This window comes from Nymphaea colorata, chromosome 3 (genome assembly GCF_008831285.2).
Source record: "Nymphaea colorata isolate Beijing-Zhang1983 chromosome 3, ASM883128v2, whole genome shotgun sequence".
NCBI classification, from domain to species: domain Eukaryota; kingdom Viridiplantae; phylum Streptophyta; class Magnoliopsida; order Nymphaeales; family Nymphaeaceae; genus Nymphaea; species Nymphaea colorata.
The window spans coordinates 23,456,947-23,468,688 of record NC_045140.1 but is presented as its reverse complement, the minus strand read 5'-3'; the positions used below and the strand labels follow the sequence as shown (position 1 = coordinate 23,468,688).

The 11,742-nt window shown below is 39.0% G+C and overlaps 2 protein-coding genes across 2 annotated transcripts; both read left to right on the top strand.

Annotated features, from left to right (window-relative positions):
• Nucleotides 1-818: 818 nt before the first annotated feature.
• Nucleotides 819-1,521, top strand: LOC116250921 (14 kDa proline-rich protein DC2.15-like). Its single transcript, XM_031624914.2, has one exon. It carries the CDS (start codon nucleotides 834-836, stop codon nucleotides 1,233-1,235), a length of 402 nt encoding a protein of 133 aa, XP_031480774.1. The 5' UTR covers nucleotides 819-833; the 3' UTR covers nucleotides 1,236-1,521.
• An 8,068-nt stretch (nucleotides 1,522-9,589) lies between these two features.
• LOC116250923 (36.4 kDa proline-rich protein-like) lies at nucleotides 9,590-10,672 on the top strand. Its single transcript, XM_031624915.2, has 2 exons — nucleotides 9,590-10,229; nucleotides 10,424-10,672. Exon 1 carries the CDS (start codon nucleotides 9,650-9,652, stop codon nucleotides 10,226-10,228), a length of 579 nt encoding a protein of 192 aa, XP_031480775.1. The 5' UTR covers nucleotides 9,590-9,649; the 3' UTR covers nucleotide 10,229; nucleotides 10,424-10,672.
• Nucleotides 10,673-11,742: the final 1,070 nt, after the last annotated feature.

Sequence of the window (11,742 nt, the reverse complement as noted above, 5' to 3'; positions counted from 1 at the left end):
GGATGTTCAAGGCGAACATCTTCAGTAAGTTTCATGAAGTGAAGAGTTGCATTCTGGTGAGAGATCAGAAGGGAAAATACCTTCAAGTGGGATTTCCAATCCAGGATCCATGGAAGTCAGGGATTGGTGTGCATGGCCCAAAATTTTGACTGCGTGAGAAAAAAAGTTCAAAGATCATTGGAGGATCAGGTCGAATGGATATGAAAAGAGAGAAAATGAATGTTTGGAAGAGGGACGATGATGTCTTAAACAACTCAAAATTACCTTCAAGTTCTGGGAAATTTAGATTGTGTAAGATACTGCAACGTCCAAATGGAAAAATGAGCTAGAAAAGAAACTAGCCAATTTTGCCTTCTTGTGAAAGAATCATAATTGGGAGACAAGCTCCTGACTAGATGCCTCCCTTCAATGCTTAGGATTCCACTATACGGATCACTACAGAAATCAACTGGTAAAGGCCTGCCGAATACCAGCCTTACTGTCAAGTGGAAAAGGAAGAAAAATGAATCTTCACATCAGTTGGCTACGTTTTCGAACTTAGCAGCAACCCTCATCTCACCTTGCATCTGTTCGAGACTAAGACTGCTGGAACTTGTGTTTACTCTTAAGTATTAGAACGCTGTTGTTTCAATATATGACATTCCATTGCTTTTCAAGATAAATCTGTTAAAAGTTCAAAAATAATAAATTTTGAAGCCCTCTAGTCCAAGTCCCTTTCGACTAACTTCATCGTTTCCTTTGTTTTGATGTGAAGAAACTCCAAGATCTATGCGCCCACTGCCAGCTAATAAGATCAAAGACAACTCCCATTCTTAAGCTTTTAAAAACCAGCCATGGCAGACACTCAGACCTTAACATCACCAGCAATGGCTATCAAAAGCTTCCCAGTGTTCTCTTTCTTCTTGGCGCTGCTCTTCTTCACCTCTTCTGCAATACCCAACTACAAATTCCCCCCTAAGGTGCCCCCTCCAAACCCATTCTGTCCCAGAGACACACTCAAGCTGAGCTCTTGTGCTGAACTACTTGGTGGAATGGTTAACTTGGTCGTAGGCCCGCCGCCCAAGGGCAAATGCTGCAGCTTACTAAAAGGCCTGGTGGACTGGGAAGCTGCTGCATGCCTCTGCACTGCAATCAAGGCCAATGTGCTTGGTGCCAATTTGGATGTGCCTGTTGCCCTTACCTTGCTGGTTGATGAGTGCAGGAAGAAGATCCCTGATGGATTCAAGTGTGTCTAGATGCTAAATCCCTTTCTGGTTTTCCTGCTATGTCAACTTTATGTATGTCTCTTGTTTCACTCAAATGGTAGTTTTGTCAATTTGGGAAGCCCTTTCTGAACTTGGTCTTCATCATCTTCAGTCTGTGCATGCAAGAAGTGGGTGCAGTATTGGTGTATGAGTTTTTGTTATGCAGTTACTGATGCCTGTCTGCACTTAGGCTTCATGTTCAGTTTGTGTGTGTAAGAAGTGGATGCTGTATTGATGTATGAGCTTTTCTTCTGTTAGTTCTGATGCATTTCTTTTACTGGTTTCTTGCTATATCATTGAAGAAACAACTTGTTCAGTTTCAGTTAAATGATTTTCCAGTTTATCACAATTTACCAATTCTTTCTGTTAAATATTTGTGGAAACGTAAGAAATGGACAGGCTTCCTCATCTATCTTACAATGTCCTTGAATTTCTCAACAAGTTTCAGAAGTTTGCACTCCAAACTAAAACATAATATCATATATAACATTTGAAATTGAAAATATCATCTGCAGAGCATGATCGTGATTGTTCTTATAACATTTTTGGCGATTTATCTGAGGAAAGTCGTAGATTATGGTTCTCTTTGCTCTCATTACTCATAAAGTCTTCAAGGTAAGTCGAGTTCCAAAAGAATTGCTATTTTCTGAACATGATCCCAATGAAAGCATGAACTCTGTTGAACACTGATCAATGTTTACGAACTCTCTTGGCTTTTGGGTTTCTTGGGATATAAATTTTACGTTACACCATGCCATGCAATAAACTTAGCGCATTCTTTTGCAGTTATAGATCGATGACATAACAGAATCGCAGTCATATAATCAGATTCCGATTAAGAAACAAATTGGCGTTCGGTCTTCTCTTCCAATTGTCAGCCATTAAAATCCTCCTTGGGCTTCCGACGTTGCAATTTTTTAATTTGATCTCCTCGTACAACGGCGCTCCTTGTTTGTTGTTTGATTTGACTTCGATACATGTTTTTATGATGCTCTGGTGAGCTCAGAACATGCGCTAGATTAGGTTAGGTAGTTTTGACATATACTTTTATTTGAGAGGTGAAAAATTCAACGGTAGATGACAACAACTTCAAGCTTTTCTGCATAAACTGATTCGATTCGAATCATATTCCTAACATGTGAATTACGACAAGCATATGCAGGTTCGTACCTGACAAATTAAAAGCAGGTAAACATAATGTTCATAAGGAAAGTTTACACGAAACTGATCAACTTTTGGTGTATCTACGAATATCTGGCTAATGTTTGAGAAATTATGAATAACTGCATGAATTTATAAAATAATTTACAAGAAATGAGGTTAGATTCCGCCAAATGGTTATTAATCTACTTAACAAAAGAAAGTTTTGAAAAAAAAGTGTTTCACAAACCACATTTTTTAAGTCGATTGCGCAACAATTACACATCACTCACATTCTCTCTCGTTACCACACCTGAAAAGAAATAGGCAAAGCGTTAAGAAACGTTACAAAAATGTGGATTGTGGAAAAATCCCCATTTAAAGAGCTTTTTTAAGGGATAAAATGCCCTTTTTAAATATATTTTTATGCTCTCCGCTTGTGAAGTGTGTATTGTAAATTATTTGTTAATTTGGGTAGTTATTTGATTTTTTAAATGCCATATATATATATATATATATATATATATAAGTTGAGTAACGTTTGTCTCTGTGAGAACAAATGAAATGAGAGAGTCATACACTTTGGTAGATAACCATGTCTATGAAAAGTACATCCAGCATATTTGGGAGTTCCCAATAGAAAATGGTTTCTCTGCAATCTAGAGAGAGAGAGAGAGAGAGAGAGAGAGAGATGCAAGATATAATGGAAGCATACTTTTGGTTGTTTCTCAGACCATGTGGTAGGCCTGCAGCTGCAGATATAAATGTGTAAATCTTCCTTTTTCTGGGATTGGGTACTCAATGTGTATTGTTATGATAAAGGTGTCTAGTTAAATACCTCCTGATGTTTCAATTCATTACAAAGCCACAATGGGTGAGACAGTCTATCAACTATCAGCAGGCTTTTCTTTTCTGCCCAATTTATAAATTGCTGTGGGACCAATCCTTAGTAACCCAACCAATGACTGTGGAACAGCAATGGTGAGAAGAAGGATCTGAGAATCAATTGGTTGTGAAGATGAGCTGAATGGAATCTAAAGGCTATGCCAACAGGGAAAGAAGGCAAAAAATTTGTAACAAAGGAAAGAAAAATCTACAGCCTATGCTAACAGGGTCATTTTACTTGGAAAGCACAATGAAAGAAGACAAAAAATGCATAGTAAAGGAGAGAAGAATCTAGAGACTATGCCAACAGGGTCATTTTACTTTGCAAGGACAAGGAAAGAAGACAAGAAGATGAATGGGGTCATTTTTACTGTACAAGCACAAGGAAAGAAGACAAAAGATGAATAGCAAAAGAGGGAAACCAATCTTTGACATTATATGTGTGGGTGTAGGTGACGTAGTTACTTAAAGCTCTTAACTAAACGAGGTTTGGCACCAGCAACATTGGGGGAGAGAGAGAGAGACCCCAAGCGGGTTGGTGCAAAGGATAGAGCGCCAGTATCTTTTGGTAGGTAGGGGCTCGTAGGTGGTTAGTCTCAGTTCTGAATTCCCGCATCATTAACTCTCCGTGCTGCCAAAAGAGTGACACTGACGTGCAAGTTGAAGAGCAATAGGGTGATATTCCAAGGCTCCGAGAGCAGATCATATACTCAAAGGGTCCATTTGACAAACAAAATAATATGTGACTCCTCAATGAATATGACCCGAAGATTGAAGTATATTCATGAAATATCTTAAAAAGTGTTCTATGAGATGAGTCTACCCCAACTTTGAGACATATTCATGAAATAGTTACAAATTGTTTCATTTGTAAATAGGCCTTAAGAGGGGATGAGAGGTTGGGTGAAGGCTTTGTTTTTCAGTTTCTAGAAACATGTTGGGAGGTAGGATATATATATATATAAAAGAACAGTACAAACCACATCAAACACAAGACAGAAGAGAGAGAAAGGTGATGCGCGTGAGAAGGTTTTCATATTAAATAAAAGCAAACTTGATAAACGACAACTACTCTCGTAACGGTGACAAATTCCCATCGTCATTGAAAAAGGAAAAGAAAATTATAATATAAACTGATCTATATCTTACGTAAGGCTAAATTAGAGGCTTCCTAGAGCACATAACATACTTTCATGCTACCATATAAGTTCATTTCTCATTTCTCATTGGATGCAAGCCCCGAACATATAAACAAGGGTAGACCCCGAATATATAAACAGGGGCCGGCAGGGCTATGGCGTTTTCTTAGATTTTTAGAAATAAAAATGTTACTTGTATCTTTTAAAAATTTTAGTTTAACTTATATAAAATTTTTTAAAAAATTATATTTTAACCTAATTTAAATTTTGAAACTATAATTAAATCCTGCAACAAAAAAATTCATAGCTCTGTCTGTACCTATAAAATCATGCAATGCATGCATGACTTAACATGGATAGACTTGTTTGATTTTCTATTAATATGGAACGCGTCTGACTCCCCGGCAGTTCACTCCAGATTAGACAGAAAAACGAGGCAAACAGGTCTTGACCATAATCACACACCATGACAAGACTACCGAAGCTTCTTCAATCTCATTTCCATGTCTATAGCGAGGAAGAAGATGAATGCTTCGTACGCGTTTGGATGCATGCAATCAGGATCATTAGCTACAGTGCAGGAGGAGACTCGATTGTCCAAGACACTCTGTCCCAATTATTAGCTACTGCATACATGTCTCTGGCTCTTATTGAATATGAGATTGTTGGTATGCTTAAAAGATCTTTCCAGTTACGACAATTCCTTTAGGAAGATCTTGTACCAGATCGTCCCGTTCCTTCAGCCAAAACTGGTTTCCATACATCAATTTATACAAGTTACGAGATTATTCAATCTTTTCTCCCTCAATGAGTTTAAGTGCTCCGGTAAGTTTCCACATACATGGTGAGATGCAGAGACATACTACGGTGCTGTTATAAAAGCTAAGGGATCATTTGACAACAACAACACATTGTTACTGTCTCACGAAATGTGCTTCAAAAATTAAATAGATTCATAAAACACTTGTTACAATACCTTCATAAGATAATAACAATGTGTTGCTATTGCAACATTATAAGTAGTATGAACTGTGGCTTGATTAACCACTCTTTGAAAAATGGAAAATATTTATGTCTTTAGCCCCTTTTGAAATTGAATGATGCCAATCTTTCTAATTTTTGGGGTGAATACATTAAGCACACAAGCAAAATAAGCATAAATAGGTCATCCAAAACAAAGTTGATCACATGTACCACTATTTTTTTGTTGAAAGGTATTTATCTCAAAAATATCGAGGAGAATCAAACCATAAGAAAACGAAATGTAAGCGTTTGAACTGATCACTATTCATTGAGGAAAAAGAAAAAAGAATAAGAAATTTAAAATATACATACATTTAAACATAAGTTATATATATATATATATATAAAAGACCCTCACAAGGGGACAGCACTGACCAACTTATGAGATATGATAGGGCCCATGGTAGGAAGGGTTATCTGACTAGTCCTTGGCTTATGTCTGATGCACCATACCATTTACAGACGACTCTCCAGTTGTTGCTTTTTTATATATATATATATATATATATATATATATATATATATATATATATATATATAGAGAGAGAGAGAGAGAGAGAGAGAGAGAGAGAGAGAGAGAGAGAGAGATTACATGCACATGCACGTCGGTGGGTGGGGGTGTGGTGCGTGCTTGAGAGTGTGTCGTGTAGATATTGGAAGGAAGCTGAATTTCGGCAAAGAAACCAGCGGCGCAAAAATCGAAGGAAAAACGTGGGGTCGGCAGCGGCTGAGCCATCACATCGGCCGTAGCAGAATGGAGTTCACGGACTCACAAAGCTACAAAGAGGACAGCACCTTCCAGACAGGCCACAGCCCCTCCCTTCCTCTCTTTTTAACAGAAATTCATCACGGACTCACAGTGCCAAACCCTAACCCTAATTTCAGGAACCTAGGCATTCTTTTCTCTTTATTCTATTTCCATCGGTTTCCCAAACCTCTCGATCCTCAATTTTGGATCTCCTTCTTGATTTCAATTCCCACTTCTACTTCCTCACCACGTGCCCCTTGTTCCATCCTTCAAAAACCCATCAAACGTCCATTTCATGATGGGCAAAAAGCTGAGAATCTTGGCCTTATTTTGCATTAAACATCTTCCTTTTTTTTTATCTAACAATAGCTTTTTCATGATATATATGTATATATATTGAATGGTGGCTCATGTTACCTAAAGTTGCCCAACTCACTCACAAGAAGCAAACAATCCATCCGGACGATTTGAGAAAAAAAACGGAAGAAAATGACAGTCTACATTTTTTTTTCTTCTTTTTCTTTTACCCATGCATAGTGATAAATTAGACAATTTTATGAGTGAAGTAGGTGACTCTCAATAACCATAGACATCGTTCACCCAATAATATATATATATATATATATATATATATATATATATAAATTATGATTTTAGCTTTTTCAGAATCACCCAACTATTTAAATAACTGTTCGAACCATCTTAATATAAAAACAAAACAAAGAAAGAACCATCTTAATATAAAAACAAAGAAAAAAATATATAAGTATTTTGGTCATCTAGTATTAGTCCACATCTTTTTTATCATTATTTTTCTTTCAACCATTCATTAGTTTCAAATGAAAGACCTGGTTAGATGGTTGAGTGATTTTAGATAGTTAGATTATCATTCATTCACTCACTCATAATATATATTACATGGATTCTCTCGACCAATTTGTCTTGGCTTGAATGAGTTTTTGAAACCCATCCATGTTGATGGATTAAAAAATGTCTAACTGTATCTATGAAAAAGATATGGTTAAAAATTGGATGTATAAATCAAATTTTAGGAGAAATTAAGATCAACGCGCGTCCGTTCTAGCTTCCTGTGATGAAGGGTACAACATGAAGAAACGCAAAACGAGAGACTTTGAATTATATTCAAGTTGACTTTTACTTGATGATCTGTGCTATGCACGGGCTAGAACAATGTTTGTTCGTTGCTTTTGTAAATGTTGTGCTGTTTGTTTCTCGTCTACTTGTACATGTAGTAAATGAGTTGGGGCAAAAACTCTTAAACGCAGAAATATGACGTATATATTGAACACATGAAAAGACTTTTTAAACGCAGAAAGATGATACATTGAACACATAAATGCCTCAGAATTGATAGTTTGCAGGCTGGGCACATGTAAACCCTGCCAGCTTTGGCTGTAACAAGACGCATATCAGTTCAAACTCTTTATACCATCTCTGCTAGCATCGAAAATATTATCATGCATGGCCCAAAGACAGCTAACATCTGATGGATTTTTTCACCGGAAAACACAAACAGCTCGTTTGATTGGAAGTAATACTTGCGTTCCAGGAAACTGCAACGGTGGGGATCAGTGATCACGCTCTTTAATCAAACGAAAGACACAGTCACGCAGGGAACAGCTAGCTTCGTTTTGTTTCTGGGAAACATTTTTTATGTGTTCCAGCTGATACATCGAACCGGATGAAACGCATTGCCTTGGAACAGGGGCGCTGTTCAATTCACTTCTATCAATCAAATGTGTTAATACAGTGGAGACTGCAGGCCGTGATTGTGAAAGGGCCACTTCTTGTTCTACCAAATGGAATAGACAGAGCGTGGTGCATCTCACAGGGTCGGAGAAGATATACACAAAATTTTACTGCTGCACTCACGATGGTTTGTTTCTGAATTTATTTCTTGAAAGATAAACCAGCATTTGGGCGCAAAGTGCTCCGTGGAATCATGTCTGTTCACCCTGCAAACAGTTATTTTCCAAGTGGAATGAGGTTAAGAGTTTGATACCCAAAGCGCAGCTTTATCTAACTCTATCCTGCCAACTAGAAAACAAGAAGGGCAGTTGGGGTTCTGTATCAGGTTTCATACTCAGTAACCAGTGCCCACATTTATGTATAAATATGCAATGTATTTGGACCACATAGCTTACGCATGCATTCATGCGCATGCCCACATTTTTATTTTGATTTCTTTGTTGGTACTAGCTAACTTTGATAGAGTTTGGTTACTAATGGCCTTCAAAACTAGATCATTTGCTTACTCCAAGTGCATGAAGGATTTACATTTCAAAATGTGAATATTTAATGCGCCCGGGACTATATTGTAGCTAGCACACGCAGTTATTCAATGTTTCCTGTACAAACTATTCATGGTACCTGAAATTTTTGCACATGGTGGGTGAAAGTCATTTCACATGAAACACATTGTAAAAACATTACAGATATGTTTCAAATGTGTGAAAGTACTCTCCCTCTCTCTCTTTCTTAACTATCCATTCATCATTAGTGCTTACAATGACCCATATACATATAATGGCAATGCACAAAGGGGTGGAAAATTACGACTGATGTAAAAATATTGTGGATGTGCAATCTATCTTCCTTGAACTAGAACATTTTCATTTCTAAATCGAGCAGACAAAAAACATGTGAGATGGAACCGAGCAGGTGTAGTCCAATTAATCCACTGCCAGTAACCACTATACCCTAGTTGGCAGCAAGGGCTTCCCTAGCATTAACTTTTGAAAAGCTTCATACTTAGTAACCAGTGCAGCTGGTGGGCTTCACTGAATTTTGATGGGATCTGCTGAACATTGTTCTACTTTTGTCGGGGGAGATAGAACTCAGAATAATTGGTCCGACTAGCTTAACACCTTTCTTTTACTCAATTTGGCTAATAGATTTTATGGTAATCCATCTCTCTATTTCACGAAATGTGATGGCTCTCAAGCAAATAGTCAAGAAACTAGACTTGTGCAGAAGATTGCTAAATATGAAGTTTTCACTTTAGAGGACTCAGTTTGTGTATGAAAATTGAACCGTGATTAGTTGCATTATAGCCGTGACCGATAATCTTTTTGAAAGGCTCATGTTTAGCACAAAAGCTAGAAAAAGGACAAAGGAAGAGTGGGCCTTCTGGTCATAAGAATGATAAATCAGACAAGAGAGAAAGTAATTCAGAATAATAGAAGGAAATATACTTTAATATAATTATGACCTCATACTTGCATTGGACAAACCATGGTCAATTTGTTTTCACACAAAGTGTATTATCTGCCAACTAGCAAGGAATGGCAGCTCCACCATGCTTAGCCTCGTTCACGTGCATCTGTTAGGGTTTCTCTCTCTTTCTCTCTCTAGGTTTTTTGCTCTATATAAAGGCTTACATCTCCTACCTTCACACTCCACCCTCCTTTGCTGTTTGGTGCTTTCACAAACAGTAAAGAGGAACAGCCATGGCTTCCTCTCCTTCCAAGCTCTCTGCCCTCTCCCTCATCCTTATGATTTTCATCTCCACAGCATCACCAATCTTGGCATGTCCTCCATGCCATGAACACGAACACCCCAGTCATCATCACAAGAAAGGCCATGAGAAGCCACCAGTCGTGAAACCGCCAGTTGTGAAACCACCAGTAGTGAAACCTCCAGTAGTGAAACCACCTCCAGTGATCGTGAAACCACCTCCGGTGATCGTCAGACCCCCTCCCCCTTCAGTTCCCTGCCCCCCGCCTCCGTCACCTCCGCCGCCGTCACTGCCGCCGCCGCCGCCGCCGGCTACGTGCCCCATAGACTCGTTGAAGCTCGGTGCTTGCGTTGATCTCTTGGGTGGTCTGGTTCACATTGGTGTGGGTGACCCAGTGGTGAACCACTGCTGCCCTATCCTTGGTGGGCTTGTGGAGCTGGAGGCTGCTGTCTGTCTCTGCACCACCATCAAGCTCAAGCTGCTCAACATCAATATCTACCTTCCTCTTGCACTCAAACTCCTCCTCACCTGCGGCAAGACCCCGCCCCCTGGCTTCACCTGTCCTAACTAAGGTATCCATCATCTTTACCACCTTTACTTCTGCTGCTGCAGCAAATAGTGTTAGGACATTCAAGAAGAAAAGAATTAAGCAGTTATCATTATCATCATTGGTGGTTCATGCACCACCTTCCTTTTCTGCTTCCTTCGTTCGGATATATATACATGGATTTGATCTGACAAGGGGTTATGGTGATCGTCGGTGCAGGTGCTTCACTGGTGGAAGGCGTGATCGAGATGGAAGAAGATGGATGGTCACAGACATGAAAGGATGTCTAGCTAGTTGGTGGTTCTGATTCTGTGTAGACCATTTGTTTTTTTTTTTTCATTTTTCCCTTTATTGTATGAGATTGATGCAAGTGTTAGTGTCCCGTCTCAATCTCTGAGTCGATGTTTCTCTCTTTTTATACATCTGATTGGAGGTCTTAGTGTCTAAAATAAACACGCTTTCTTTGCATCTCTCTTCCTCTCTCTCCCACCCTTCCACTTGAGATTCTTCTTAAAAATCTACACATGAAACTTAACAGGAGGAGCAAATCCCGCCTTCTACCTTTTGAATGCTTAAGATAATGGCCGCCAAAAATTTAAAAGAAAGAAAAAATTCGCGAGCACTACTCCAGCTAGCTCCTCCCGAACTCTTGTTCAACTTCTGTTAATGACTCAAACTTCGACGTCTCTTCCTCGTTGCCCAGATCCTCATACTGCACTTCTCGTAGAGAAGTTGGACATCTCTTCCTGCGAAGCGCTCTCCCAAGCAAATTTGGTGCAGTTTCAACGTTAAGCATTTCCGACGTAAACATGTTTGTACCACATCAGAGATGTTCTCTACCACCGTTGTGGGGCCCTTTGTTCTCCAATCACATGCCGCCGTCGTGGGCCCTTGGATTTTTTCTGATGGCTGAGATGCAGCCATGTGATTGAGGGGGAAGAGGCCAGGATCTGAGAAGATCTGTGGTACCAGTGGTTCGGGTCTGGATTCATTATCCGGAAAACATAGAAAATGGGAACCAAACCCGGAAAGGGTCGGCCTTGAAACCACTAATGAGACAATAATATCGAATCTCTATTGTTTTCTTTCGCAATGTTGATTTGTTTCTCTAGTGAGACAATATTATCTGAACCTGTTTTGCTTCAACAAGCAAGGAGTGGATCTCGCAATCACGGATCTGAGATATGTGATGCACTAAGACATGATAGAGACCATGAGATCGGACCACAAATGGACAAGTGAAGGAAAAAACTTTCATTCAGTCTTTTTCCTTTGGACTCGAGAGAAAACTACCTATGGCTGAGAGACTTCGTCGCATGCGGGCCATTGCTCTATCAGGAGGTGCTTGATATCAGCTGTCTCTTTAGGATTTGAGAATCATGGATTCAAGATTACACCCTCCCTTTTAGGGTTTTAAATCTGTAAAATAAGGATTTCAAGTGTAGATCCACCTAAGATCCTTAGTTTGATGAATCATGAATTTTACCGTGGATCGTTTTCATATCAGCAAATGCATGTCACAATCGATCAATATCGGA

Excerpts from the sequence above, each read along its gene's own strand:
- LOC116250921 (XM_031624914.2), top strand. The coding sequence starts at position 834 with ATGGCAGACACTCAGACCTTAACATCACCAGCAATGGCTATCAAAAGC.
- LOC116250923 (XM_031624915.2), top strand. The coding sequence starts at position 9,650 with ATGGCTTCCTCTCCTTCCAAGCTCTCTGCCCTCTCCCTCATCCTTATG.